The following is a 25,822-nucleotide window of genomic DNA, read 5'->3' on the forward strand; positions in this document are numbered from 1 at the left end:
GTAATTTTCCCAGCCTTTTTAAAATAATCCTCACCCACTTCTAGGTAAAACCACGTGACTTCATACAGCCTATAAAACCAGTCAGTCCCTTTTAGCTCTGACCAATCACAAGTGAGTTAGAGCAAACCCAACTTCCTGGTTTACGTGACACAAGGAAGTGGAAAAATTGCGTTTATCTCCTTTAAAAGTCCACCAGGGGTGAGTAATCAGTCCGTAAGTTTTTATTTTACTACGACTTTGTTGAAGTATTATATCCATCTATCCATTTTTCTACTGCTTATCCCTTTCGGGGTCGCAATTAATGTTATATGTGTGGAAAAATAAAAAGACGCAAAGACCCGCCTTATGCTGCATCTGATTGGTTTACATTGCTTGGTGTCTTCTGTGATTGGCTAGATTTTGGCGCAATAATTTAATGCTTGGTCTGTGGAATAGTTCTTTTGGTAAATCGATCAGAATTACTTGAACTATGGCAGGCCGCTAGGAAACACGTTTTTTATTATGAATAAATAAGAATAGAGTAGTAAATGATGGAATGTAAGACTGAGGAAGGTCAAGTGTGGCGTGAGAAAGGGTTAAATTGCGTGACTCTCACACTCAAATGTCACACAGAAAAGTTGTAGTAACACAAACTGTCCACTAGTGAGTGCTATTGAAACATTCCTTCAACCTCAACTCACATTTCGTCATATTTTATTAAACATCACAATAACACAATATGATTAATGCCTTTTGTAGCAAATTGCGCTTACATTCTGGCAACTACCGACCTGTTTCTATTCTCAGTTCCATTTTGAGAGTAATGGAAAAAATAGTTTATGAACAGGTCGATAGTTACCTTGCCACTAATAAACTCATGTACAAATTCCAATCCGGCTTCAGAACTAACCACTCCACTGACACATGCCTTCTCTATCTGAGCGACCACATCAAACATGAGGTGGACGCGGGCAAATACTGCGGCATGGTCATGCTGGACCTTCAGAAGGCCTTTGACACCATTAACCACGCTATACTGTTGGATAAGCTCAGAGCAATCGGATTTGACAAAACCTCATCGAGCTGGATGCAATCTTACTTGGAGGGGAGGGAACAGGTGGTAGAGGTGAACGACACCGTGTCGCCCCCCCCCCCTCTCAGTGAGCTGTGGAGTCCCCCAAGGCAGTATATTAGGGCCTTTACTGTTCCTAGTAGTGATGGGTTGATGAGGCGTCATGAAGCGTTTTGACACATTGCAAAACTGTATTGATACTGTGTCGATACTTTGTCGATACTGTGTCACTAAATACTGACATCTGCTGGACATTAAAAATCCCTACAGGCAACCTATGGACCGACTCAACTGACACTGATTTTATGCCCTAGTACAGGGGTCACCAACCTTTTTGAAACCAAAAACTACTTCTTGGGTACTGATTAATGCGAAGGGCTACCAGTTTGATACACACTTAAATAAATAAATAAATATATTGTCATTTGTAAGTTACACGTAAGTGTGATTTAAACAAGAATAGCTAAATAAATACATTTTATATATAAAAAATGGGTATTTCTGTCTGTCATTCCGTCGTACATTTTTTTTTCCTTTTACAGAAGGTTTTTTGTAGAGAATAAATGATGAAAAAAACACTTAATTGAACGGTTTAAAAGAGGAGAAAACACGAAAAAAATAAAAATAAAATTTTGAAACAGTTTATCTTCAATTTCGACTCTTTAAAATTCAAAATTCTACCGACAAAAAGAAGAGAAAAACTCGCTAATTTGAATCTTTTTGAAAAAAGAAAAAAAAGAATTTATGGAACATCATTCGTAATTTTTCCTGATAAGGATACATTTTAGAATTTTGATGACATGTTTTAAATTGGTTAAAATCCAATCTGCACTTTGTTAGAATATTTAACAAATTGGACCAAGCTATATTTCTAACAAAGACAAATCAGTATTTCTTCTAGATTTTCCAGAACAAAAATTTTAAAAGAAATTCAAAATACTTTGAAATAAGATTTAAATTTGATTCTACAGATTTTCTAGATTTGCCAGAATAATTTTTTTGAATTTTAATCATAGTAAGTTTGAAGAAATATTTCACAAATATTCTTTGTCGAAAAACCAGAAGCTAAAATATTTATTATTCTTTACAATAATACTTGAACATTGATTTAAATTGTCAGGAAAGAAGAGGAAGAAATTTAAAAGGTAAAAAGGTATATTTGTTTAAGAATCCTAAAAGCATTTTTAAGGTTGTATTTTTTCTCTAAAATTGTATTTCTAAAAGTAATAAGAAGCAAAGTAAAAAATAAATGAATTTATTTAAACAAGTGAAGACCCATCCATCCATCCATTTTCTACCGCTTATTCCAAATGAAGACCAAGTCTTTTAAATATTTTCTTGGATTTTCAAATTCTATTTGAGTTTTGTCTCTTTTAGAATTAAAAATGTCGAGCAAAGCGAGACCAGCTTGCTAGTAAATAAATACAATTTAAAAAAAATAGAGGCAGCTCACTGGTAAGTGCTGCTCTTTGAGCTATTTTTAGAACAGGCCAGCGGGCGATTGATCTGGTCCTTACGGGCTACCTGGTGACCGCGGGCAGGGGCGCCGCTAGGGATTTTGGGCCCCATGAAAAGAATCTTTACAGGGCCCCCAACACAGTGTAATTATTTTTTCTGTATTATAATTTCATCATCATTAGGGGCCTTTCTGGGCCCCCCCTCCATCATGGGCCCCTAGAATCCGTCTCCTTTACCCCCCCTTTTCAGCGCCCCTGACCGCGGGCACCGCGTTGAGACCCCTGCCCTAGTATATACAATAATAATATAAACCAAGTCATTGTATTTCATTTAGGATTATTTCATATCTTCATTTAAATAAAAATATATTTTTATCTTTTTTAGATACAGTCAATAAATAATGTGAACATGTATCATAACATGGAAATCTAAGAGAACGTGTTGTGGATGATTGTGGACTGGGAATTTTTTTAATTTAATTTTTTTACACATTTTTATTAAAAAAAAAAAAAAAAGTTTTTCCGACGTATTACATTTTAGACGTTTCTCTTCTTAGTTATTATTTCTCCGGCTGTAGAAAAGACACACTCACAGGGCACAGAGGAGGCGTCAGTGCGACACAGTTCGCGTATCGGTCACGTGACCAAAACAGCTCATGATCGGTCACGTGACTTTCTAAAAGCGGTACGCGCACCGACACAGGGTTTATGCTCTATGAGTTCGACGCATGCGCCGATGCATCGGTGTTGCCGGACCCATCACTAGTTCCTAGTATACATAAACGACTTGTCATCGGCATGCGACTGAATTGTTCTTGTTTGCGGATGACTCTGCCTTGCTGGTATCAAACAAGGACAAGTCACAGGTGGAAAAAATCCTCGGTGCTGAACTCTGTAGAATTTGCACCTGGCTCGCTGACAACAAGCTATCCATACACTTGGGTATAACGGAATCCATCCTGTTTGGGTCCCACATCAACCTTAAGAAAGTTAATGACTTCACTATAAAAGTGGGTGACATTGTTATCACCAGGAAAGATGAGGTCACCTACCTAGGTTTCATTCTAGAGGCTAATCTTTCCTGTGATAAAATGGCAACCAAGGTAATCAAAAAGGTCAACCAACGAACGAGATTTCTCTACAGATTCTCCTCTCTGGTCAACAAAAGCACCATGAAGATTCTAGCGGGAACTCTCATTCAACCCTTTTTTTGATTACGCATGCACCTCCTGGTACCCTAGCACCTCCAAATCTCTCAAATCTAGACTCCAAACATCCCAGAACAAGCTAGTCAGATTACTTCTAGACCTCACACCTCACTCCTACCCACTTCTCCAAAGTGGGCTGGCTCAGGGTGGAGGACAGAGTAAAACAACTTGCACTGAGCCTAGTCTATAAAATCCGCTACACCTCCCTGATACCGAAGTACATGTCAAACTACTTTCTTAACGTAAATGACCGCCATAATCACAACACCAGGGTTAGCTCCACTAACCAAGTTAAACCCAGATTCCGATCTAACAAAGGTCTTAACTCATTCTCCTTCTATGCCACATCAATATGGAATGCACTCCCAATAGCATACTTGCCAACCCTCCTGGATTTTCCGGGAGACTCCCGAAATTCAGCGCCTCTCCCGAAAACCTCCCGGGACAAATTTTCTCCCGAAAATCTCCCGAAATTCAGGCGGACTCAAGTCCATAATAACAAATATTTTATTTGAGTATTAACCCACAATTTAAACAGCATACCTGCCCAATCACATTATAACTTTAGAATTATGGAGGGTGAGTTCTTGGTTTCTTATGTGGGTTTATTGTTAGGCAGTTTCATTAACGTCCTCCCAGCGCGGTAACAACACACAACAACAGCAGTCACGTTTTTCGTCTACCGTAAAGCAGTTCGTCTGCCGTAAACAGCAATGTTGTGACACCCTTAAACAGGACAATACTGCCATCTAGTGCATTTGAAGAAAACACTTTTGTGCGTGCCACACATCAATGCATCATCAAAGAGGGTGTTCAGCATGGTTAAAAAAATAGTGACAGAGAATAGAACAAGGATGGACAATTCAACCCTTAACTCAACAATGAGTAGATGAGTGTTATGTGTGTGTATATGTGTAAATAAATGAACACTGAAATTCAAGTATTTATTTTATATATATATATATATGTGTATGTATGTGTATGTATGTATGTGTATACACCGGTATATATATGTGTGTATGTATGTATGTGTATATATATATATATAATAAAATACATATATATACATGTGTGTATGTATATATATATATATATATATATATGTGTATATATATAGCTAGAGTTCACTGAATGTCAAGTATTTCTTATATATATATATATGTATATATGTGTATATATATAATAAAATATATATATATATATATATATATATATATATAGCTAGAATTCACTGAACGTCAAGTATTTCTTATATATATATATATATAATAATAATATAATATAATATATAATCTATATATATATATATATATATAGATAATATATATAGATAATATATATATATATATATATATATATATATATATATATATATATGAAGTAGTTGACTTGGTGAATTCTAGCTGTAAATATACTCCTCCGCTTTTAGCCACGCCCCCCCCACCCGACCACGCCCACCCCCCACCCTCCCTCCCCCCACCTCCCGAAATCGGAGGTCTCAAGGTTGGCAAGTATGCCCAATAGGTGTAAAAGAAAGGGCATCTCTATCCTCCTTCAAAACCGCACTAAAAGAACACCTCCAGGCAACTTCAACCCCAAGCTAACACCCTCCCCGGATTGTAAATAATCAAATGTAGATACTTTTTCTTATGCCTTCTGATCTCTCTCTCTATGTGTCAGGTTGAGTAGGTGACGAACCCCAAGATGCAGAGAGGACGGCAGGCATTGAGCGAGAAAACATGATTTAATGTCCGTCAAATAAAGGAAAAAACACAAACCAGAAACTAGGAATAGCCAAAACTGAAAACAGTTGTGATGGGTCCGGCAACACCGATGCATCGGCGCATGCGTCGAGCTCATAGAGCATAAACCCTGTGTCGGTGCGCGTACCGCTTTTAGAAAGTCACGTGACCGATCATGAGTTGTTTTGGTCACGTGACCGATACGCGAACTGTGTCGCACTGACGCCTCCTCTGTGCCCTGTGAGTGGCTCTTTTCTACAGCTGGAGAAATAATAACTAAGAAGAGAAATCGTCTAAAATGTAATACGTCGGAAAAACTTTTTTTTTTATTTTTTGTAAAAAAATAAAATTAAAAAAATTCCCAGTCCACAATCATCCACAACCCGTTCTCTTAGATTTCCATGTTATTATACATGTTCACATTATTTATTGACTGTATCTAAAAAAGATAAAAATATATTTTTATTTAAATGAAGATATGAAATAATCCTAAATGAAATACAATGACTTGGTTTATATTATTGTATATACTAGGTCAGGGGTCACCAACGCGGTGCCCGCGGGCACCAGGCAGCCCGTAAGGACCAGATCAGTCGCCCGCTGGCCTGTTCTAAAAATAGCTCAAAGAGCAGCACTTACCAGTGAGCTGCCTCTATTTTTTAAATTGTATTTATTTACTAGCAAGCTGGTCTCGCTTTGCTCGACATTTTTAATTCTAAAAGAGACAAAACGCAAATAGAATTTGAAAATCCAAGAAAATATTTTAAAGACTTGGTCTTCACTTGGAATAATAATAATAATAAAATGGATGGATGGATGGGTCTTCACTTGTTTAAATAAATTCATTTATTTTTTACTTTGCTTCTTATTACTTTTAGAAATACAATTTTAGAGAAAAAATACAACCTTAAAAATGATTTTAGGATTTTTAAACAAATATACCTTTTTACCTTTTAAATTTCTTCCTCTTCTTTCCTGACAATTTAAATCAATGTTCAAGTAAATTTATTTATTTTTTTATTGTAAAGAATAATAAATATTTTAGCTTCTGTTTTTTCGACGAAGAATATTTGTGAAATATTTCTTCAAACTTATTATGATTAAAATTCAAAAAAATTATTCTGGCAAATCTAGAAAATCTGTAGAATCAAATTTAAATCTTATTTCAAAGTATTTTGAATTTCTTTTAACTTTTTTGTTCTGGAAAACCTAGAAGAAATACTGATTTGTCTTTTGTTAGAAATATAGCTTGGTCCAATTTGTTAAATATTCTAACAAAGTGCAGATTGGATTTTAACCAATTTAAAACATGTCATCAAAATTCTAAAATGTATCTTAATCAGGAAAAATTACTAATGATGTTCCATAAATTCTTTTTTTAATTTTTTCAAAAAGATTCAAATAAGCTAGTTTTTCTCTTCTTGTTGTCGGTTGAATTTTGAATTTTAAAGAGTCGAAATTGAAGATAAACTGTTTCAAATTTTATTTTACATTTTTTCGTGTTTTCTCCTCTTTTAAACCGTTCAATTAAGTGTTTTTTTTCATCATTTATTCTCTACAAAAAAACTTCCGTAAAAGGAAAAAAAAATGTACGACGGAATGACAGACAGAGATACCCATTTTTTTATATATATAAATTTATTTATTTATCTATTCTTGTTTAAATCACACTTACGTGTAACTTACAAATGACAATATATTTATTTATTTAAGTGTGTATCAAACTGGTAGCCCTTCGCATTAATCAGTACCCAAGAAGTAGTTTTTGGTTTCAAAAAGGTTGAGAACCACTGTACTAGGTCATAAAATCAGTGTCAGTTGAGTCGGTCCATAGGTTGCCTGTAGGGACTTTTAATGTCCAGCAGATGTCAGTATTTAGTGACACAGTATCGACACAGTATCAATACAGTTTTGCAATGTGTCGAAACGCTTCATGACGCCTCATCAACCCATCACTGGTAATTAGCTATAAGGAACTATCAAACAGGAACAGCTTACCGCAAACAACGACAAGTAGTAGACATGACAGGTAGTAGCTCTAATGACAGGTAGTGATGACATCGACAATGACAAGTAGACACTACAATAATCCAGCACTGACTGGAGGGGAAGGCAGGTTTAAATAGCAGCTGGCTGATTGACACCAGGTGTGGCCAGGTGCCAATCAACCGCAGCTGAGGGGAAGCAGCACTCAGGGAGACAATCGGGAAATAAACAAAATAAGAGCGCTGACAGGAAATGACAGAGGAAAAACAGAGAAAAAACCAAAACATAACTAAACCCCCGCTCCCCCGCCCGCCTCCCCTACATATCCCACACCCCGGATTGTAAATAATGTAAATAATTCAATGTATATACTCTGATGATTATGTTGTGTGATGACTGTATTATGAAGATAGTATATATCTGTATCATGAATCAATTTTAGTGGACCCCGACTTAAACAAGTTGAAAAACTTATTCGGGTGTTACCATTTAGTGGTTAATTGTACGGAATATGTACTGTACTGTGCAATCTACTAATAAAAGTCTCAATCAATCAATCAAAAACCCTAATTGTTACTGCAGGAGCATAACAATTACCTCAACGTATTAAAGCGACATTTCAATTCAGTATAATTTTACAATAGATGTTACTTTGACTTAACATGACGTTAGTTTATTTGCACAACCAGGTCTTCGTAGTTATATTTAGCCATATGAACCACAAAAAAACACAAGGTAATGCGATCCCTTGTGGGTTTTTTTTTTTACGTTAAATTCTGCTCTCAAACACTACTAATATACCCTTTTTTCCGGACTATAGGGCGCACTTAAAATCCTTTTTTTCCCCTCAAAACTCGACGGTGCGCCTTATAACCTAATGTACAGAATAATTAACCAACCTCGAAGGTATTTTATTTGGTATATAGTGTACCGGTAATGCTAAGTGTGACCAGTAGATGGCAGTCAAACATAAGAGATGCATGTAGACTGCAATATGACTCAATTAAACAACACCAACATTTTTATATGTTCCATTTAAAATATAGAACATTACACACGGCGCTCAAAATCTATCCAAATGTTTTAGTACGACTTTGGTAAGCTATGAAGCCGCACCGCTTGATGGATTGTACTGTGCTTCAACATAGGAGTATTATTATGGTGTGTGTATAAGGTAAGACATATTATCTGGTGTTTTGTTTCGCAATATTATGCAAAAGCAACTTTTCTTACCTTCTGGTACCTGCTGATCTGTATTTGGGATCCGCATAAGTCCACCTTTGTAGTCCGTGCCGACGCCGTAGTCGATAAGCTTCTTCTTTGTCTCTATCTTCTTGTTATGGTTTGTTATCATTTCTAATATACAGTAGTGTAAAGTTCTTACTTATATGGGTCAGTAAACTCGCCATGAAAGCGCTAAAACATACACATCTGTGAAGGCACCATTAATGCTGAAAGGTACATACAGGTTTTGGAGCAACATATGTTGCCATCCAAGCAACGTTATCATGGACGCCCCTGCTTATTTCAGCAAGACAATGCCAAGCCACGAGTTACAACAGCCTGGCTTCATAGTAAAAGAGTGCGGGTACTAGACTGGCCTGCCTGTAGTGCAGACCAGTCTCCCATTGAAAATGTGTGGTGCATTATGAAGCCTAAAATACCACAACGGAAACCCCCGGACTGTTGAACAACTTAAGCTGTACATCAAGCAAGAATGGGAAAGAATTCCACCTGAAAAGTTTCAAAAATTGGTCTTCTCAGTTCCCAAACGTTTACTGAGTGTTGTTAAAAGGAAAGGCCATGTAACACAGTGGTAAAAATGCATTTGTGCCAACTTTTTTGCAATGTGTTGCTGCCATTAAATTCTAAGTGAATGATTATTTGCAAAACAAAATTGTGTTTCTCAGTGTGAACATTAAATATTGTGTCTTTGCAGTCTATTCAATTGAATATAAGTTGAAAAGGATTTGCAAATCATTGTATTCTGTTTTTATTTACCATTTACACAACGTGCCAACTTCACTGGTTTTGGGTTTTGTAGAAGGATTCTTCTCATTTAAAGAGGACAAACATAACCTTAGTGAAAACTACCTTAAAACATTTGCATGACCATACAACTCTTAAAACCTTTAGCATATCAGTATGTGAAAGTAAAGTATGGAATGGATTACGCAAATAAGTCAAACAATGTACAAATGTAATCCAAGTCAAGAAAGTTTTCAAACAAAATGTGTTTACAAAGTACAAGGAAGAAAAATTCTGATAATCATCTTGAACTTTTTGAAAATGAGATATTACTCATCTGATAATGTTAATCATAACTGATGTATTTATGTAATTATTTGGGATTTATTGATATAAACCAGGGGTCACCAACGCGGTGCCCGCGGGCACCAGGTCGCCCGTAAGGACCAGATCAGTCGCCCGCTGGCCTGTTCTAAAAATAGCTCAAATAGCAGCACTTACCAGTGAGCTGCCTCTATTTTTTAAATTGTATTTATTTACCAGCAAGCTGGTCTCGCTTTGCTCGACATTTTTAATTCTAAGAGAGACAAAACTCAAATAGAATTTGAAAATCCAAGAAAATATTTTAAAGACTTGGTCTTCACTTGTTTAAATAAATTCATTTATTTTTTTACTTTGCTTCTTACAAATTTCAGAAAGACAATTTTAGAGAAAAAAATACAACCTTAAAAATGATTTTAGGATTTTTAAACACGTATACCTTTTTACCTTTTAAATTTCTTCCTCTTCTTTCCTGACAATTTAAATCAATGTTCAAGTAATTTTTTTTAAATTTATTGTAAAGAATAATAAATACATTTTAATTTAATTCTTCATTTTAGCTTCTGTTTTTTCGACAAAGAATATTTGTGAAATATTTCTTCAAATTTATTATAATTAAAATTCAAAAACATTATTCTGGCAAATCTAGAAATCTGTACAATCAAATTTAAATCTTATTTCAAAGTCTTTTGAATTTCTTTTAAAAATTTTGTTCTGGAAAATCTAGAAGAAATAATGATTTGTCTTTGTTAGAAATATAGCTCTGCGATGAGGTGGCGACTTGTCCAGGGTGTACCCCGCCTTCTGCCCGATTGTAGCTGAGATAGGCTCCAGCGCCCCCCGCGACCCCAAAGGGAATAAGCGGTAGAAAATGGATGGATGGATAGAAATATAGCTTGGTCCAATTTGTTATAAATTCTAACAAAGTGCAGATTGGATTTTAACCAATTTAAAACATGTCATCAAAATTCTAAAATTAATCTTAATCAGGAAAAATTACTAATGATGTTCCATAAATTCTTTTTTTGAATTTTTTCAAAAAGATTCGAATTAGCTAGTTTTTCTCTTCTTTTTTTCCGGTTGAATTTTAAAGAGTCGAAATTGAAGATAAACTATGTTTCAAAATTTAATTTAAATTTTTTTTCGTGTTTTCTCCTCTTTTATAAAAATGTTAGTGGCTAGCTAGTTAAAGGGGAACATTATCACCAGACCTATGTAAGCGTCAATATATACCTTGATGTTGCAGAAAAAAGACCATATATTTTTTTAACCGATTTCCGAACTCTAAATGGGTGAATTTTGGCGAATTAAACACCTTTCTATTATTCGCCGTCGGAGCGATGACATCACATCAGGAAGCAATCCGCCATTTTCTCAAACACCGAGTCAAATCAGCTCTGTTATTTTCCGTTTTTTCGACTGTTTTCCGTACCTTGGAGACATCATGCCTCGTCGGTGTGTTGTCGGAGGGTGTAACAACACGAACAGGGACGGATTCAAGTTGCACCAGTGGCCCAAAGATGCGAAAGTGGCAAGAAATTGGACGTTTGTTCCGCACACTTTACCGACGAAAGCTATGCTACGACAGAGATGGCAAGAATGTGTGGATATCCTGCGACACTCAAAGCAGATGCATTTCCAACGATAAAGTCAAAGAAATCTGCCGCCAGACCCCCATTGAATCTGCCGGAGTGTGTAAGCAATTCAGGGACAAAGGACCTCGGTAGCTAGTTTGTTCCCGCAGACGAGCGAGCTAAACCCCCTGGATGTCTTGGCTCACACCGTCCCTTATGCCACCGAAGATGATCAAGAGAAGAATATCGACCCTAGCTTCCCTGGCCTGCTGACATCAACTCCAAAACTGGACAGATCAGCTTTCAGGAAAAGAGCGCGGATGAGGGTATGTCTACAGAATATATTAATTGATGAAAATTGGGCTGTCTGCACTCTCAAAGTGCATGTTGTTGCCAAATGTATTTCATATGCTGTAAACCTAGTTCATAGTTGTTAGTTTCCTTTAATGCCAAACAAACACATACCAATCGTTGGTTAGAAGGCGATCGCCGAATTCGTCCTCGCTTTCTCCCGTGTCGCTGGCTGTCGTGTCGTTTTCGTCGGGTTTCGCTTGCATACGGTTCAAACCGATATGGCTCAATAGCTTCAGTTTCTTCTTCAATTTCGTTTTCGCTACCTGCCTCCACACTACAACCATCCGTTTCAATACATGCGTAATCTGTTGAATCGCTTAAGCCGCTGAAATCCGAGTCTGAATCCGAGCTAATGTCGCTATAGCTTGCTGTTCTTTCCGCCATGTTTGTTTGTGTTGGCTTCACTATGTGACGTCACAGGAAAATGGACGGGTGGTTAAAATCAGGCACTTTGAAGCTTTTTTTAGGGCGTGATGGGTAAAATTTTGAAAAAAACTTCGAAAAATATAATAAGCCACTGGGAACTGATTTTTAATGGTTTTAACCCTTCTGAAATTGTGATAATGTTCCCCTTTTAAAATGGGATATTGTGATTTCACAAGACTGTCTTAGAAGTGGTCATTTGAAAATGTTAATTTTGAAAAATGTGCACTTAGGGAAAATATAAAAATAAAGTGTTGCATATTGATATTTATCTGTTTCTATATATATTTATTGTGAGAAATCATTAAGATGATCAGTGTTTCCACAAAGATAAATATCATTAATTATTAATAATAACATAGAGTTAAAGGTAAATTGAGCAAATTGGCTACTTCTGGCAATTTATTTAAGTGTGTATCAAACTGGTAGCCCTTCGCATTAATCAGTACCCAAGAAGTAGCTTTTCGTTTCAAAAAGGTTGGTGACCCCTGATATAAATTGTGTTAGAAAATGAGAACAGGAAGTGAACATATGTGTTAGTAATTGCTATAAAGTAGAAAAGGGGCAGGATTAAAAAAGCTTGGTTCCATTCTACTGTTCTTCTTTTCGGATATGTTGTAAGGAGAAATACAAATATGTAAGATATGTCATGTATTGTATTGTAACTGTATACATGTTCGAAATAAACTTCAACCAACATGAAGCCACAACACAACAACGCTTAATGTTGTTGTAGTGTGGCTTTTTTGAAATCGTATTGTGGCTAAAAAGTTGTTGGGTTGTGGCTTTTATGTTGTTGTGTTGTGGCATCTGCATTTGCTGTGACCCTTCTCGGCCACTACATACAGTAAGTGGCACAAAACTTTTCAAAAAGTATAATGGAAAAAGACTTGCTTGATTTATTGTTTTATGAAAATAAATATGAGAGGAATGTCTTACACAACAAGTTACAAAAGAAAATGCGATAAAAAGAAAAACGGTATGACAGTTCAAATCTTCTTGTACCAGTTTTACCTGTTGAATCATTGCAAAAAACGCCCCAAAATGACTGGATTGGCCGGGCTGCTTATTGTTAAACACACAAGCACACACACAATGTTTATGTGAGCGTTTGTGCTGCAGCTCAGAAGTCACCAGCCATGTCTGCCTTTCACCTCACACTATTGCTTTTAGCAGGTAAGTTCAATATTTTTTATTATTATAACAAATTATTTGACTTTTTTAAGACATACAGAAACTTCTGTTCTAAGGAGATGATCAGCGATATTCTTTTTGTTCGCCCATGTAGTAGATGTCGGACTGAGATGTTGTACTTTGCTGTACTTTACAGTGAACGTGGCCTCCTTGGCTGCATCCGGACCCCCCCAGGGTAAAAGGTCACTAAATAACCTGCACGGAATGATCAAATGTACCACAGGGAGACACTCTATTGAATATAGTTCGTACGGCTGTTACTGTGGAGACGTGGGGAAAGGCAAGCCTATAGACCAGACTGACCGGTAAGTGTACAAGCCTAGAGACCAGACCGACCAGTTAGTCCTCTAACCACTAGGCCACCTACACAATGACCTAGTGGTTAGAGTGTCCGCCCTGAGATCGGTAGGTTGTGAGTTCAAACCCCGGCCGAGTCATACCAAAGACTATAAAAATGGGACCCATTACCTCCCTGCTTGGCACTCAGCATCAAGGGTTGGAATTGGGGGTTAAATCACAAAAAAATTATTCCAGGCGCGGCCACCGCTGCTGCCCACTGCTTCCCTCACCTCCCAGGGGGTGAACAAGGGGATGGGTCAAATGCAGAGGACAAATTCACCACACCTAGTGTGTGTGTGACAATCATTGGTACTTTAACTTAGTGTACAAGCCTATAAACCAGACTGACCAGTAAGTATACAATCCCAGAGACTAGACTGACTGGTAAGTGTTCAAAACCTCATCGAGCTGGATGCAATCTTACTTGGAGGGGAGGAAACAGGTGGTAGAGGTGAACGCCACCTTGTCCCCCTCCCTCTCAGTAAGCTGTGGAGTCCCCCAAGGCAGTATATTAGGGCCTTTACTGTTCCTAATATACATAAACGACTTGTCATCGGCATGCGACTGTGAATTGTTCTTGTTTGCGGATGACTCGGCCCTGCTGGTATCAGACAAGGACAAGTCACAGGTGGAGAAAATCCTGAGTGCTGAACTCTGTAGAACTTGCACCTGGCTCGCTGACAATAAACTATCCATACAGTTGGGTAAAACGGAATCCATCCTATTTGGGTCCCACATCAACCTTAAGAAAGTCAATGACTTCACTATAAAAGTGGGTGACATTGTAATCACCAGGAAAGATGAGGTCATCTACCTAGGTTCCATTCTAGAGGCTAATCTTTCCTGTGATAAAATGGCAACCAAGGTAATCAAAAAGGTCAACCAACGAACGAGATTTCTCTATAGAATCTCCTCTCTGGTCAATAAAAGCACCATGAGGATTCTAGCGGGAACTCTCATTCAACCCTTTTTCGATTACGCATGCACCTCCTGGTACCCTAGCACCTCCAAAACCCTCAAATCTAGACTCCAAACATCCCAGAACAAGCTAGTCAGATTACTTCTAGACCTCCACCCCAGATCACACCTCACTCCTACCCACTTCTCCAAAGTGGGCTGGCTCAGGGTGGAGGACAGAGTAAAACAACTTGCACTGAGCCTAGTCTATAAAATCCGCTACACCTCCCTGATACCGAAGTACATGTCAAACTACTTCCTTAACGTAAATGACCGCCATAACCACAACACCAGGGGGAGCTCCACTAACCACGTTAAACCCAGATTCCGATCTAACAAAGGTCTTAACTCATTCTTCTTTTATGCCACATCCATATGGAATGCACTCCCAACGGGTGTAAAAGAAAGGGCATCTCTATCCTCCTTCAAAACTCCACTAAAAGAACACCTCCAGGCAACTTCAACCCAAAACTAACACCCTCCCTTCCACATAATACCTCTTCGGATTGTAAATAATCAAATGTAGACACTTTTTCTTATACTTTCTGATCTCTCTCTCTCTATGTCCAATACTTGCTGTACATATCCTACCAAGTCATACCTACACTGTTTCAATATCCATTTCTCTGATGATGCAATTGTTGATGACAGAAGTGTTGATACCAACCAAACCTAAACCCCCCCACCCCCCCTCCATATCCCACACCCTGTATTGTAAATAATGTAAATAATTCAATGTATATACTCTGATGATTATCTTGTGTAATGACTGTATTATGACAATAGTATATATCTGTATCATGAATCAGTGGACCCCGACTTAAACAAGTTAAAAACTTCTTCGGGTGTTACCATTTAGTGGTCAATTGTACGGAATATGTACTTCACTGTGCAATATACTAATAAAAGTTTCAATCAATCAATCAAAAGCCTATAGACCAGACCGACCAGTAAGTGTACAAGCCTAGAGACCAGACCAACCGGTGAGTGCACAAGCCTATAGACCAGACCGACCAGTAAGTGTACAGGCCTATAGACCAGACCGACCAGTAAGTGTTCAAGCCTATAGACCAGACTGACCAGTAAGTGTACAAGCCTATAGACCAGACTGACCAGTAAGTGTACAAGCCTAGAGACCAGACCAACCGGTGAGTGCACAAGCTTATAGACCAGACCGACCAGTAAGTGTACAAGCCTATAGACCAGACTGACCAGTAAGTGTACAAAGTTAAAAGTTAAAGTACCAATGATTGTCACACACACACTAGGTGTGGCGAAATTATTCTCTGCACCCATCACCCTTGATCACCCCCTGGGAGGTGAGTGGACCAGTGGGCAGCAGCGGTGGCCGCGCCCGGGAATCATTTTTGGTGATTTAACCCCCAATTCCAACCCTTGATGCTGAGTGCCAAGCAGGGAGGTAATGGGTCCCATTTTTATAGTCTTTGGATAGACCAGACTGACCAGTAAGTGTACAAGCCTACAGACCAGACTGACCAGTAAGTGTACAAGCCTACAGACCAGACTGACCAGTAAGGGTACAAGCCTATAGACCAGACTGACCAGTAAGTGTACAAGCCTACAGACCAGACTGACCAGTAAGTGTACAAGCCTAGAGACCATATCAACCGGTGAGTGCACACCTCTCTCAAGAAAACAAATCCTCATCGACTTCTCGTTTTATCTTTTTGACTTCAAACCAGTCAAATGCTAACTCTGCACTCATGCGGTTGTGATGCCCCACTTTTATAATATTGTGCAATTCCTAAACTTACAATCTAAACTTATTTGAACCCTCACACAACATGCATTCATCTTCATTGTTTGTGGACTGCAGGTGCTGCTTCCAACATGGCTGCTGCTACGCTGGGGCCGAAAAATTTGGCTGCAAGACTGACACGGACTACGACTGGTCATGTAGAAACGGGACGGCTTATTGTGGTATTTTCTTCATCTCCTTTATCAGGATAATACAGTGGAGTCTCTAACATTGAACACCTCTGAGGATGCAATATTCACAATGTAAACCAAACCCATATTTCAAGGGGTAGAAAAACCCTTCAAAGTCACACAAAGCTTTTGTGTTTTTAGGTTTTTTTTTGCATTCCATGACAGTTTGACGCTGGGACAGATTATTTCTATTTCCATTATTAGTCCCTAATGAGTTAGGACACTACACATGCTGTACCTGCACTACAGTCCAAGAACAATGTGTGCTTTAAACATCAAAAGTGTAGCAAATAAAGACTTTCAACCAACTTTCATTAGTTATATGAAGACACGAATCAATGCTATCCTCTTCTCAGCTGACAGATGTGTGTATTTCCTTGCAGGAATCACTGATGACAGGTGTCAGAAGTTGGTCTGCCACTGTGACCAAGAATTTGCCAACTGCCTGAAAAATGCACCCTACAATTGGACCCCACACTTGCAGATCTCCCAGTGCTCTGGAAGCAAACCATCATGTTTCTATATAGGAAAATGATCTTGGTAGTCAATGAAGACCAATAGTAGCCACATTCTTACAGCAATAGTTTATTCCTTTAATCAATGTGTGGGACACTGCATGTCTTGTCATTTTTAAATTGCCTCCCATCTCATTTATTTTGGTTTGTGTGGGAATATAACAAGCTTTTGGTCAAACGGGAATGTACTGTATTTGCATTTTAAACTTTCTTCATTGCTCTTAGTACAATTACAAAATGTGATCAATAAACAAATATGTATGAATGTTGGCTAAATCAAAGTAAAGTGTGTTTTTCCTTTATGAATCTAAAACAACAACAGTCTGTGATAGTAAAATAGAGTATGCACTGTGCATAGGGTGGGGCCTCGCGATCCCTGAAGGGCCCCGTTTTGTGTGAAGACTGTGTAATGTGGCCAAACATATGTCTCTCTGCCTTGTTTCAATGAATACTTGGGCCTGCTACGCTACTATATATCAATGTTGGGTATTATGGTGGTATTTAAAGAGCCAAGTGTTTTCTGAGTTGGTACTCGGTGAAACAAGTTTGAGAACCACTGAGCTAGATAACAAATGCATTAAGATGTTTTATCTGTTTACATTATTTCGACCCCGACAGGGACAAGAAAATGAATGGATGAATATATTTAATGTCTATATCACTAACTTTTAAACCGTATAATTATGTATAGTTTATTGTATATATATTGTGTGTGTATATGTATATAGTGTATATACATATATATATATATATATATATATATCAGTGACATGCGGTGAGGTTGACGGCTGGTGAGGCACTGACTTCATCACAGTCAGATTTACAAACATATGAACCCTAAAGAGTATCTTATTCACCATTTGATTGGCAGCAGTTAACGGGTTATGTTTAAAAGCTCATACCTTATACCTTATGTTACCTTATACCTTATGTTACCTTATGTTTAAAAGCTCATACCTTTCCCTGCTTGGCACTCAGCATCAAGGGTTGGAATTGGGGGTTAAATCACCAAAAATGATTCCCGGGCGCGGTGCCGCTGCTGCCCACTGCTCCCCTCACCTCCCAGGGGGTGATCCAGGGGATGGGTCAAATGCAGATGACAAATTTCATTACACCTAGTGTTTGTGTGACAATCATTGGTACTTTAACTTAACTTTAACTTTAAACATACAAACTGTAGCACACAAAAAAGCACATTTAATAAAAAAAACTTTATTATGGTCTTACCTTTACTTATAAATGAAGTCCATGCGCTGCAACTAAAGCCCTCACTTAAACTTTCCACGTGCAAGATTGAATCTATTTAAAAAAGTGTAACCGAGGGTTTATAAATGTCGCCTATACTGTATGAAACTACAAAATAACAAACACGGAGGCTCCAGTTTACACGAGGACCACTTTATTTACCTTCTTTCAAAAACCTCCGCTCCACTCCAACGTGTCATCACTTCCGCTCTTAGCGCCTTCAAAATAAGAGCTCAAGGCATATACTGTATAACAACGCATAACAGGAACTTAACATCACAAAGAGGGAAGCCAATGAAAATAGGTTACAAAAGTTATTTAATAAGAAGCCAAAAAGTGCAAAAACAATAATGTTTGTGTTGGAGGAGTTGTGAATTAGGTACACCTGCAGTCTGCAGGTGTACCTAATGTTGTGGCCCTGCAGTCATTCACAACTCCTCCAACACGAACATTATTGTTTTTGCACTTTTTGGCTTCTTATGAAATAACTTTTTTAAATAGATTCAATCTTGCACGTGGAAAGTTTAAGTGTGGGCTTTAGTTGATATAACAATTCTACGGCGGGGGCGCAGGAGGCGGGATTACTGGAGCCTCAGCCAGTGCGTCTTTTGCAGCCGTTTTATGATCGCTCAGCACAAGAAATACGTTACACACATACAGTTGTTGACCAAATACACTGTACATTATATACCTCAGCTAACTAAACTATGGAAATGTATAATATAGTTCATTTAGCAATACGGTCTCACTGCACAGCAGGCCAGCAGTTAGCCGAGTCCGCAATCCATGTTGAGGCACTGAGTGACGTGCCTCAACTGGCTGCTGATCACCGCACCGTCTCTTCTCAGTATGTGAACGGCAAATGTGAAAATTCAGCGATTTTAAATAAAAATAATCTAAAACTGGTGAAGTTAAATGGAAAATAACTTTATAGTATAATCACTGGATACTAATAACAATTTAATTAAAAAAAATTATTTTTAATTTTTTTTTCTTTCCATGATGGCAGGTGAGGCTCCGCCTCTAGTGACTGCACGTCACTGGTATATATATATACATATATATATATATATGTATATGTATATATATATATATATATATATATATATATATGTATATGTATATATATATATATATATAGTATGTATGTATATATATATATATATATATATATGTATATGTATATATATATATATATGTATATGTATATATGTATATATAAATATATAACCGAACTGTCACCTCTAAACCGCGGTACGTACCGAACCGAAAAATTTTTGTACCGTCGTCCGTTACACCCCTAGCCGACGCCCTTTATTACTGTAATTCAATGACTTGCAGCTTCTCTGATATCGTCATGGAAAACAACACCGATCCTTTTCGAGGAATGTTTTGACAGTGGAACGGTTGAAATGCGTTGAAAAATGTGGAAGGAGAAGTTGCCAGAAAAAAGGGTGGAAATAGGGCTTTGGAAAACCAGTAATTCTTTAAAATCCTGGAATTGTTTTTGACTTAAAAAAGGGAAGTTTGAATTTCGAGAATGGTGGAATATATTGAAGGTGGAATGGTTTGAATAGGTTGAAAAATGTGGAAATGTTGGAAGTCGGCATTCCTAATGACAGCAGACGTTTTACAGTAAGTGATGTTTCATTATGTTTGTTGGCTCTCATAAAGTCTGCAGTGTGTAATAATCAACGATGCAGTTAATAAAAGAGCGAACGTCGCGATGCGTGTATTAAATTAATGTGCCGCATATGTTTGAAAAGGTCAAAATACGTACATTTTAAATGTTATTATACGAAACCCAAAACCAAATTAGTAAGTCTGGAAAATACTGGAATTTTTTTTTAACTTAGAAAAAGGGAAGTTTGATTTTCGAGAATGGTGGAATATACTGAAGGTGGAATGGTTTGAATAGATTGAAAATTGTGGAAATGGTTGGAATTTTGAAAAATGGCCAATTCAATTGAATGGGAAAAATGTTCCGTTAAACCTAGGATTCCGGGTAATCTGGGAATTTGGGGAATTTGTCAAAGGAAAGCTCGTGATTCCCGAATAGGCTGAACAGTTTGAAGTTGGTTAAGGGTCTCTAAACACGAGTACATTGTATAAAAACCCCAGATCGAGATGTTGGATTTGATGCTAGTTGTTTATAGCGGCGCCGTGATCACAAGATTGTGTATAATTTCGACATGATCAACTGGCGAGGAAGTTTATTGTATACCATAAATCATGCCTCTCACCTGGATAGAAGAAAGCTGAGGATGTATGCCAAAAAGTTGGTAGACTTTTGACAGTCAATATAGACTCGGAAATGGACACGAAAAGACACTTGGGTCCACCCCTTTTTTCTATGTGAGGATTATGAGTCATTTTTCATCAAAACAGGACTATAAAAATAATTTATCAGTCGGCATTCGTAATGACAGCAGACGTTGTACAGTAAGTGATGTTTCATTATGTTTGTTGGCTCTCATAAAGTCTGCAGTGTGTAATAATCAACGATGCAGTTAATAAAAGAGCAAACGTCGTGATGCGTGTATTAAATTAACGTGCCGCATATGTTTGAAAAGGTCATAATACGTAAATTTTAAATATTATACGAAACCCAAAACCAAATTAGTAAGTCTGGAAAATCCTGGAATTTTTTTTTAACTTAGAAAAAGGGAAGTTTGAATTTCGAGAATGGTGGAATATACTGAAGGTGGAATGGTTTGAATAGATTGAAAATTGTGGAAATGGTTGGAATTTTGAAAAATGGCCAATTCAATTGAATGGGAAAAATGTTCCATTAAACCTAGGATTCCGGGTAATCTTGGAATTTGGGGAATTTGTCAAAGGAAAGCTCGTGATTCCCGAATAGGCTGAACAGTTTGAAGTTGGTTAAGGGTCTCTAAACGCGAGTACATTGTATAAAAAACCCAGATCGAGATGGTGGATTTGATGCCAGTTGTTTATAGCGGCGCCGTGATCACAAGATTGTGTATAATTTCGACATGATCGACTGGCGAGGAAGTTTATTGTATACCATAAATCATGCCTCTCACCTGGATAGAAGAAAGCTGAGGATGTATGCCAAAAAGTTGGTAGACTTTTGACAGTCAATATAGACTCGGAAATGGACACGAAAAGACACTTGGGTCCACCCCTTTTTTCTATGTGAGGATTATGAGTCATTTTTCATCAAAACAGGACTATAAAAATAATTTATCAGTCGGCATTCGTAATGACAGCAGACGTTGTACAGTAAGTGATGTTTCATTATGTTTGTTGGCTCTCATAAAGTCTGCAGTGTGTAATAATCAACGATGCAGTTAATAAAAGAGCGAACATCGCGATGCGTGTATTAAATTAATGTGCTGCATATGTTTGAAAAGGTCAAAATACGTAAATTTTAAAAGTTATTATACGAAACCCAAAACCAAATTAGTAAGTCTGGAAAATCCTGGAATTTTTTTTAACTTAGAAAAAGGGAAGTTTGAATTTCGAGAATGTTGGAATATACTGAAGGTGGAATGGTTTGAATATATTGAAAATTGTGGAAATGGTTGGAATTCTGAAAAATGGCCAATTCAATTGAATGGGAAAAATGTTCCGTTAAACCTAGGATTCCGGGTAATCTGGGAATTTGGGGAATTTGTCAAAGGAAAGCTCGTGATTCCCGAATAGGCTGAACAGTTTGAAGTTGGTTAAGGGTCTCTAAACGCAAGTACATTGTATAAAAACCCCAGATCGAGATGGTGGATTTGATGCTAGTTGTTTATAGCGGCGCCGTGATCACAAGATTGTGTATAATTTCGACATGATCGACTGGCGAGGAAGTTTATTGTATACCATAAATCATGCCTCTCACCTGGATAGAAGAAAGCTGAGCAATGACACAAAATATCACATGTTTGTACTTTACTGACGCCAGCGCTCAACACCAACACGTGGAATTGCCCCGTTACAGCTTTTCAAAAAGTATAATGGAAAAAGAGTTGCTTGATTTATTGTTTTATGAAAATGAATATGAGAGGAATGTCTTACACAACAAGTTACAAAAGAAAATTATGAGATTAAAAAAAACAGTGTGACAGTTCAAATCTTCTTGTACCAGTTTTACCTGTTGAATCTTTGCAAAAAAATTAAAATAAACGCCCCAAAATGACTGGATTGGCCGAGCTGCTTATTATATAAACACACAAGCACACACACAATGTTTATGTGAGCGTTTGTGCTGCAGCTCAGAAGTCACCAGCCATGTCTGCCTTTCACCTCACACTCTTGCTTTTAGCAGGTAAGTTCAATATTTTTATTATTATAACAAATGATTTGACTTTTTTAAAACATACAGAAACTTCTGTTCTAAGGAGATGATCAGCGATATTCTTTTTGTTCGCCCATGTAGTAGATGTCAGACTGAGATGTTGTACTTTGCTGTACTTTACAGTGAACATGGCCTCCTTGGCTGCATCCGGACCCCCCCAGGGTAAAAGGTCACTAAGTAACCTGCACGGAATGATCAAATGTACCACAGGGAGACACTCTATTGAATATAGTTCGTACGGCTGCTACTGTGGAGGCGTGTGGAAAGGCAAGCCTATAGACCAGACTGACCGGTAAGTGTACAAGTCTATAGACCGGACTGACCAGTAAGTGTACAAGTCTATAGACCAGACCGACCAGTAAGTGTACAAGCCTATAGACCAGACTGACCAGTAAGTGTACAAGTCTCTAGTCCAGACTGACCAGTAAGTGTTCAAGCCTATAGACCAGACTGACCAGTAAGTGTACAAGCCTATAGACCAGACTGACCAGTAAGTGTACAAGCCTATAGACCAGACTGACCAGTAAGTGTACAAGCCTAGAGACTAGACCAACCGGTGAGTGCACAAGCCTATAGACCAGACCGACCGGTAAGTGTACAAGCCGAGAGACCAGACCGATCAGTAAATGTACAAGCCTATAGACCAGACCGACCAGTAAGTGTACAAGCCTATAGACCAGACTGACCAGTAAGTGTTCAAGCCTACAGACCAGACTGACCAGTAAGTGTACAAGCCTATAGACCAGACTGACCAGTAAGTGTACAAGCCTAGAGACCAGACCAACCGGTGAGTGCACAAGCCTATAGACCAGACTGACCGGTAAGTGTACAAGCCTATAGACCAGACCGACCAGTAAGTTTACAAGCCTAGAGACACATACCGACCAGTAAGTGTACAAGCCTATAGACCAGACCGACCAGTAAGTGTACAAGCCTATAGACCAGACCAACCGGTGAGTGCACAAGCCTATAGACCAGACCGACCGGTAAGTGTACAAGCCTATAGACCAGACCGACCAGTAAGTTTACAAGCCTATAGACCAGACCGATCAGTAAATGTACAAGCCTATAGACCAGACCGACCAGTAAGTGTACAAGCCTATAGACCAGACCGACCAGTAAGTGTACAAGCCTATAGACCAGACTGACCAGTAAGTGTACAAGCCTAGAGACCAGACCAACCGGTGAGTGCACAAGCCTATAGACCAGACCGACCGGTAAGTGTACAAGCCTATAGACCAGACCGACCAGTAAGTTTACAAGCCTAGAGACACATACCGACCATTGTTAAAAGTTAAAGTACCAATGATTGTCACACACACACTAGGTGTGGCGAAATTATTCTCTGCATTCGACCCATCACCCTTGATCACCTCCTGGGAGGTGAGGGGACCAGTGGGCAGCAGCGGTGGCCGCGCCCGGGAATCATTTTTGGTGATTTAACCCCCAATTCCAACCCTTGATACTGAGTGCCAAGCAGGGAGGTAATGGGTCCCATTTTTATAGTCTTTGGATAGACCAGACTGACCAGTAAGTGTACAAGCCTACAGACTAGACTGACCAGTAAGTGTACAAGCCTAGAGACCACACCAACCGGTGAGTGCACACCTCTCTCAAGAAAACAAATCCTCATCAACTTCTCGTTTTATCTTTTTGACTTCAAACCAGTCAAATGCTAACCATGCACTCATGCGGTTGTGATGCCCCACTTTTAAAATATCGTGCAATTCCTAAACTTACAATCTAAACTTATTTGAACCCTCACACAACATGCATTCATCTTCATCGTTTGTGGACTGCAGGTGCTGCTTCCAACATGGCTGCTGCTACGCTCGGGCCGAAAAATTTGGCTGCAAGACCGACACGGACTACGACTGGTCATGTAGAGACGGGACGGCTTATTGTGGTATTTTCTTCATCTCCTTTATCATGATAATACAGTGGAGTCTCTAACATTGAACACCTCTGAGGATGCAATATTCACAATGTAAACCAAACCCATATTTCAAGGGGTAGAAAAACCCTTCAAAGTCACACAAAGCTTTTGTGTTTTTAGGTTATTTTTGCATTCCATGACAGTTTGACGCTGGGACAGATTATTTCTATTTCCATTATTAGTCCCTAATGAGTTAAGACACTACACATGCTGTACCTGCACTACAGTCCAAGAACAATGTGTGCTTTAAACATCAAAAGTGTAGCAAATAAAGACTTTCAACCAACTTTCATTAGTTATATGAAGACATTAATCAATGCTATCCCCTTCTCAGCTAACAGATGTGTGTATTTCCTTGCAGGAACCACTAATGACGAGTGTCAGAAGTTGATCTGCCACTGTGACGAAGAATTCGCCAACTGCCTGAAAGATGCACCCTACAATTGGACCCCACACTTGCAGATCTCCCAGTGCTCTGGAAGCAAACCATCATGTCTCTATAGAGGAAAATGATCTTGTTAGTCAATGAAGACCAATAGTAGCCACATCCTTACAGCAATAGTTTATTCCTTTAATCAATGTGTGGGACACTGCATGTCTTGTTGTTTTAAAATCACCATCCTTTATATTGATTTGTGTGGGAATATAACAGGTACTGTATTTGCATTATAAATATGTTACGCTTTTTCATTCCTCAAGCGGTGATCAATAAATAAAAGTGGATGGATGTTGGCTAATTCTAAATAAAGTGTGTGTTTTTTTTCCCTTCAGGAATAAAGAAAGCAACAGTCTGGGATAGTAAAATAGCAGAACTTCAGTATATGCACTGTGCGTGAGGTGTGTACACTGCAAAAACTGAAATCTAAGTAAGGTTAAATATCTCAAATAAGGGTGATATTTGCTTACACTAAGCAGATTTTATGTTAGAGTGTTTTACTTGTTTTAAGTGTTTTGGTTCTAAATGATCTCAGTAAGATATTCCAGCTTGTTGCTGGGATTTGATGACCTATATTGAGTAAAACATGCTTGAAACTAGAATATCAACTGTTGCAAAGCTGTGTCATCAACACTCACAAGTATGAAACTGATTTTTTAAAATAAAAATTTCTTTTTTCAAACATGAAAAAAAAAAAATCATGACTTTGACACACTTGTGTCTCATAATTAAAACAAATAACAGCAAAATGGACTTTGCTGTTTTATTTCCAATGAAACAATAGAAAATAGGTACTCATATAGTAGTACAGTTGGCACAGTACAGTAAACTGACCTTTAATATTTAAACATTTAACA

The 25,822-nt window shown here is 38.1% G+C and overlaps 1 protein-coding gene across 3 annotated transcripts; it reads left to right on the forward strand.

Annotated features, from left to right (window-relative positions):
* The first annotated feature begins 101 nt into the window (after positions 1-101).
* On the forward strand, positions 102-25,143 carry LOC133620460 (phospholipase A2-like). Of its 3 annotated transcripts, none has more exons than XM_072916008.1 (5): positions 102-198; positions 22,510-22,563; positions 22,717-22,885; positions 24,396-24,499; positions 24,891-25,143. In XM_072916008.1, exons 2-5 carry the CDS (start codon positions 22,527-22,529, stop codon positions 25,040-25,042), a joined length of 462 nt encoding a protein of 153 aa, XP_072772109.1. In that variant the 5' UTR covers positions 102-198; positions 22,510-22,526; the 3' UTR covers positions 25,043-25,143. The 3 variants fall into 3 exon arrangements, with proteins under 3 accessions (XP_072772109.1, XP_072772110.1, XP_072772108.1); XM_072916009.1 differs by lacking the exons at positions 22,510-22,563; positions 22,717-22,885 and adding exons at positions 13,207-13,260; positions 13,415-13,583 and having other exon boundaries at positions 109-198; XM_072916007.1 differs by lacking the exons at positions 22,510-22,563; positions 22,717-22,885; positions 24,396-24,499; positions 24,891-25,143 and adding exons at positions 13,207-13,260; positions 13,415-13,583; positions 16,412-16,515; positions 16,908-17,325 and having other exon boundaries at positions 109-198.
* The last annotated feature ends 679 nt before the right edge of the window (positions 25,144-25,822 follow it).

Source organism: Nerophis lumbriciformis, linkage group LG24 (assembly GCF_033978685.3).
Source record: "Nerophis lumbriciformis linkage group LG24, RoL_Nlum_v2.1, whole genome shotgun sequence".
In the NCBI taxonomy this organism is placed as follows: Eukaryota; Metazoa; Chordata; class Actinopteri; order Syngnathiformes; family Syngnathidae; genus Nerophis; species Nerophis lumbriciformis.

What these genes read in the sequence shown, in the direction of transcription:
- LOC133620460 (XM_072916008.1), top strand. Translation starts at nt 22,527, where the DNA reads ATGTCTGCCTTTCACCTCACACTCTTGCTTTTAGCAG. An exon ending in CACACTCTTGCTTTTAGCAG is followed by an intron (nt 22,564 to 22,716) that starts GTAAGTTCAATA and finishes TGTACTTTACAG; the next exon opens with TGAACATGGCCTCCTTGGCT. An exon ending in AGACGGGACGGCTTATTGTG is followed by an intron (nt 24,500 to 24,890) that starts GTATTTTCTTCA and finishes ATTTCCTTGCAG; the next exon opens with GAACCACTAATGACGAGTGT.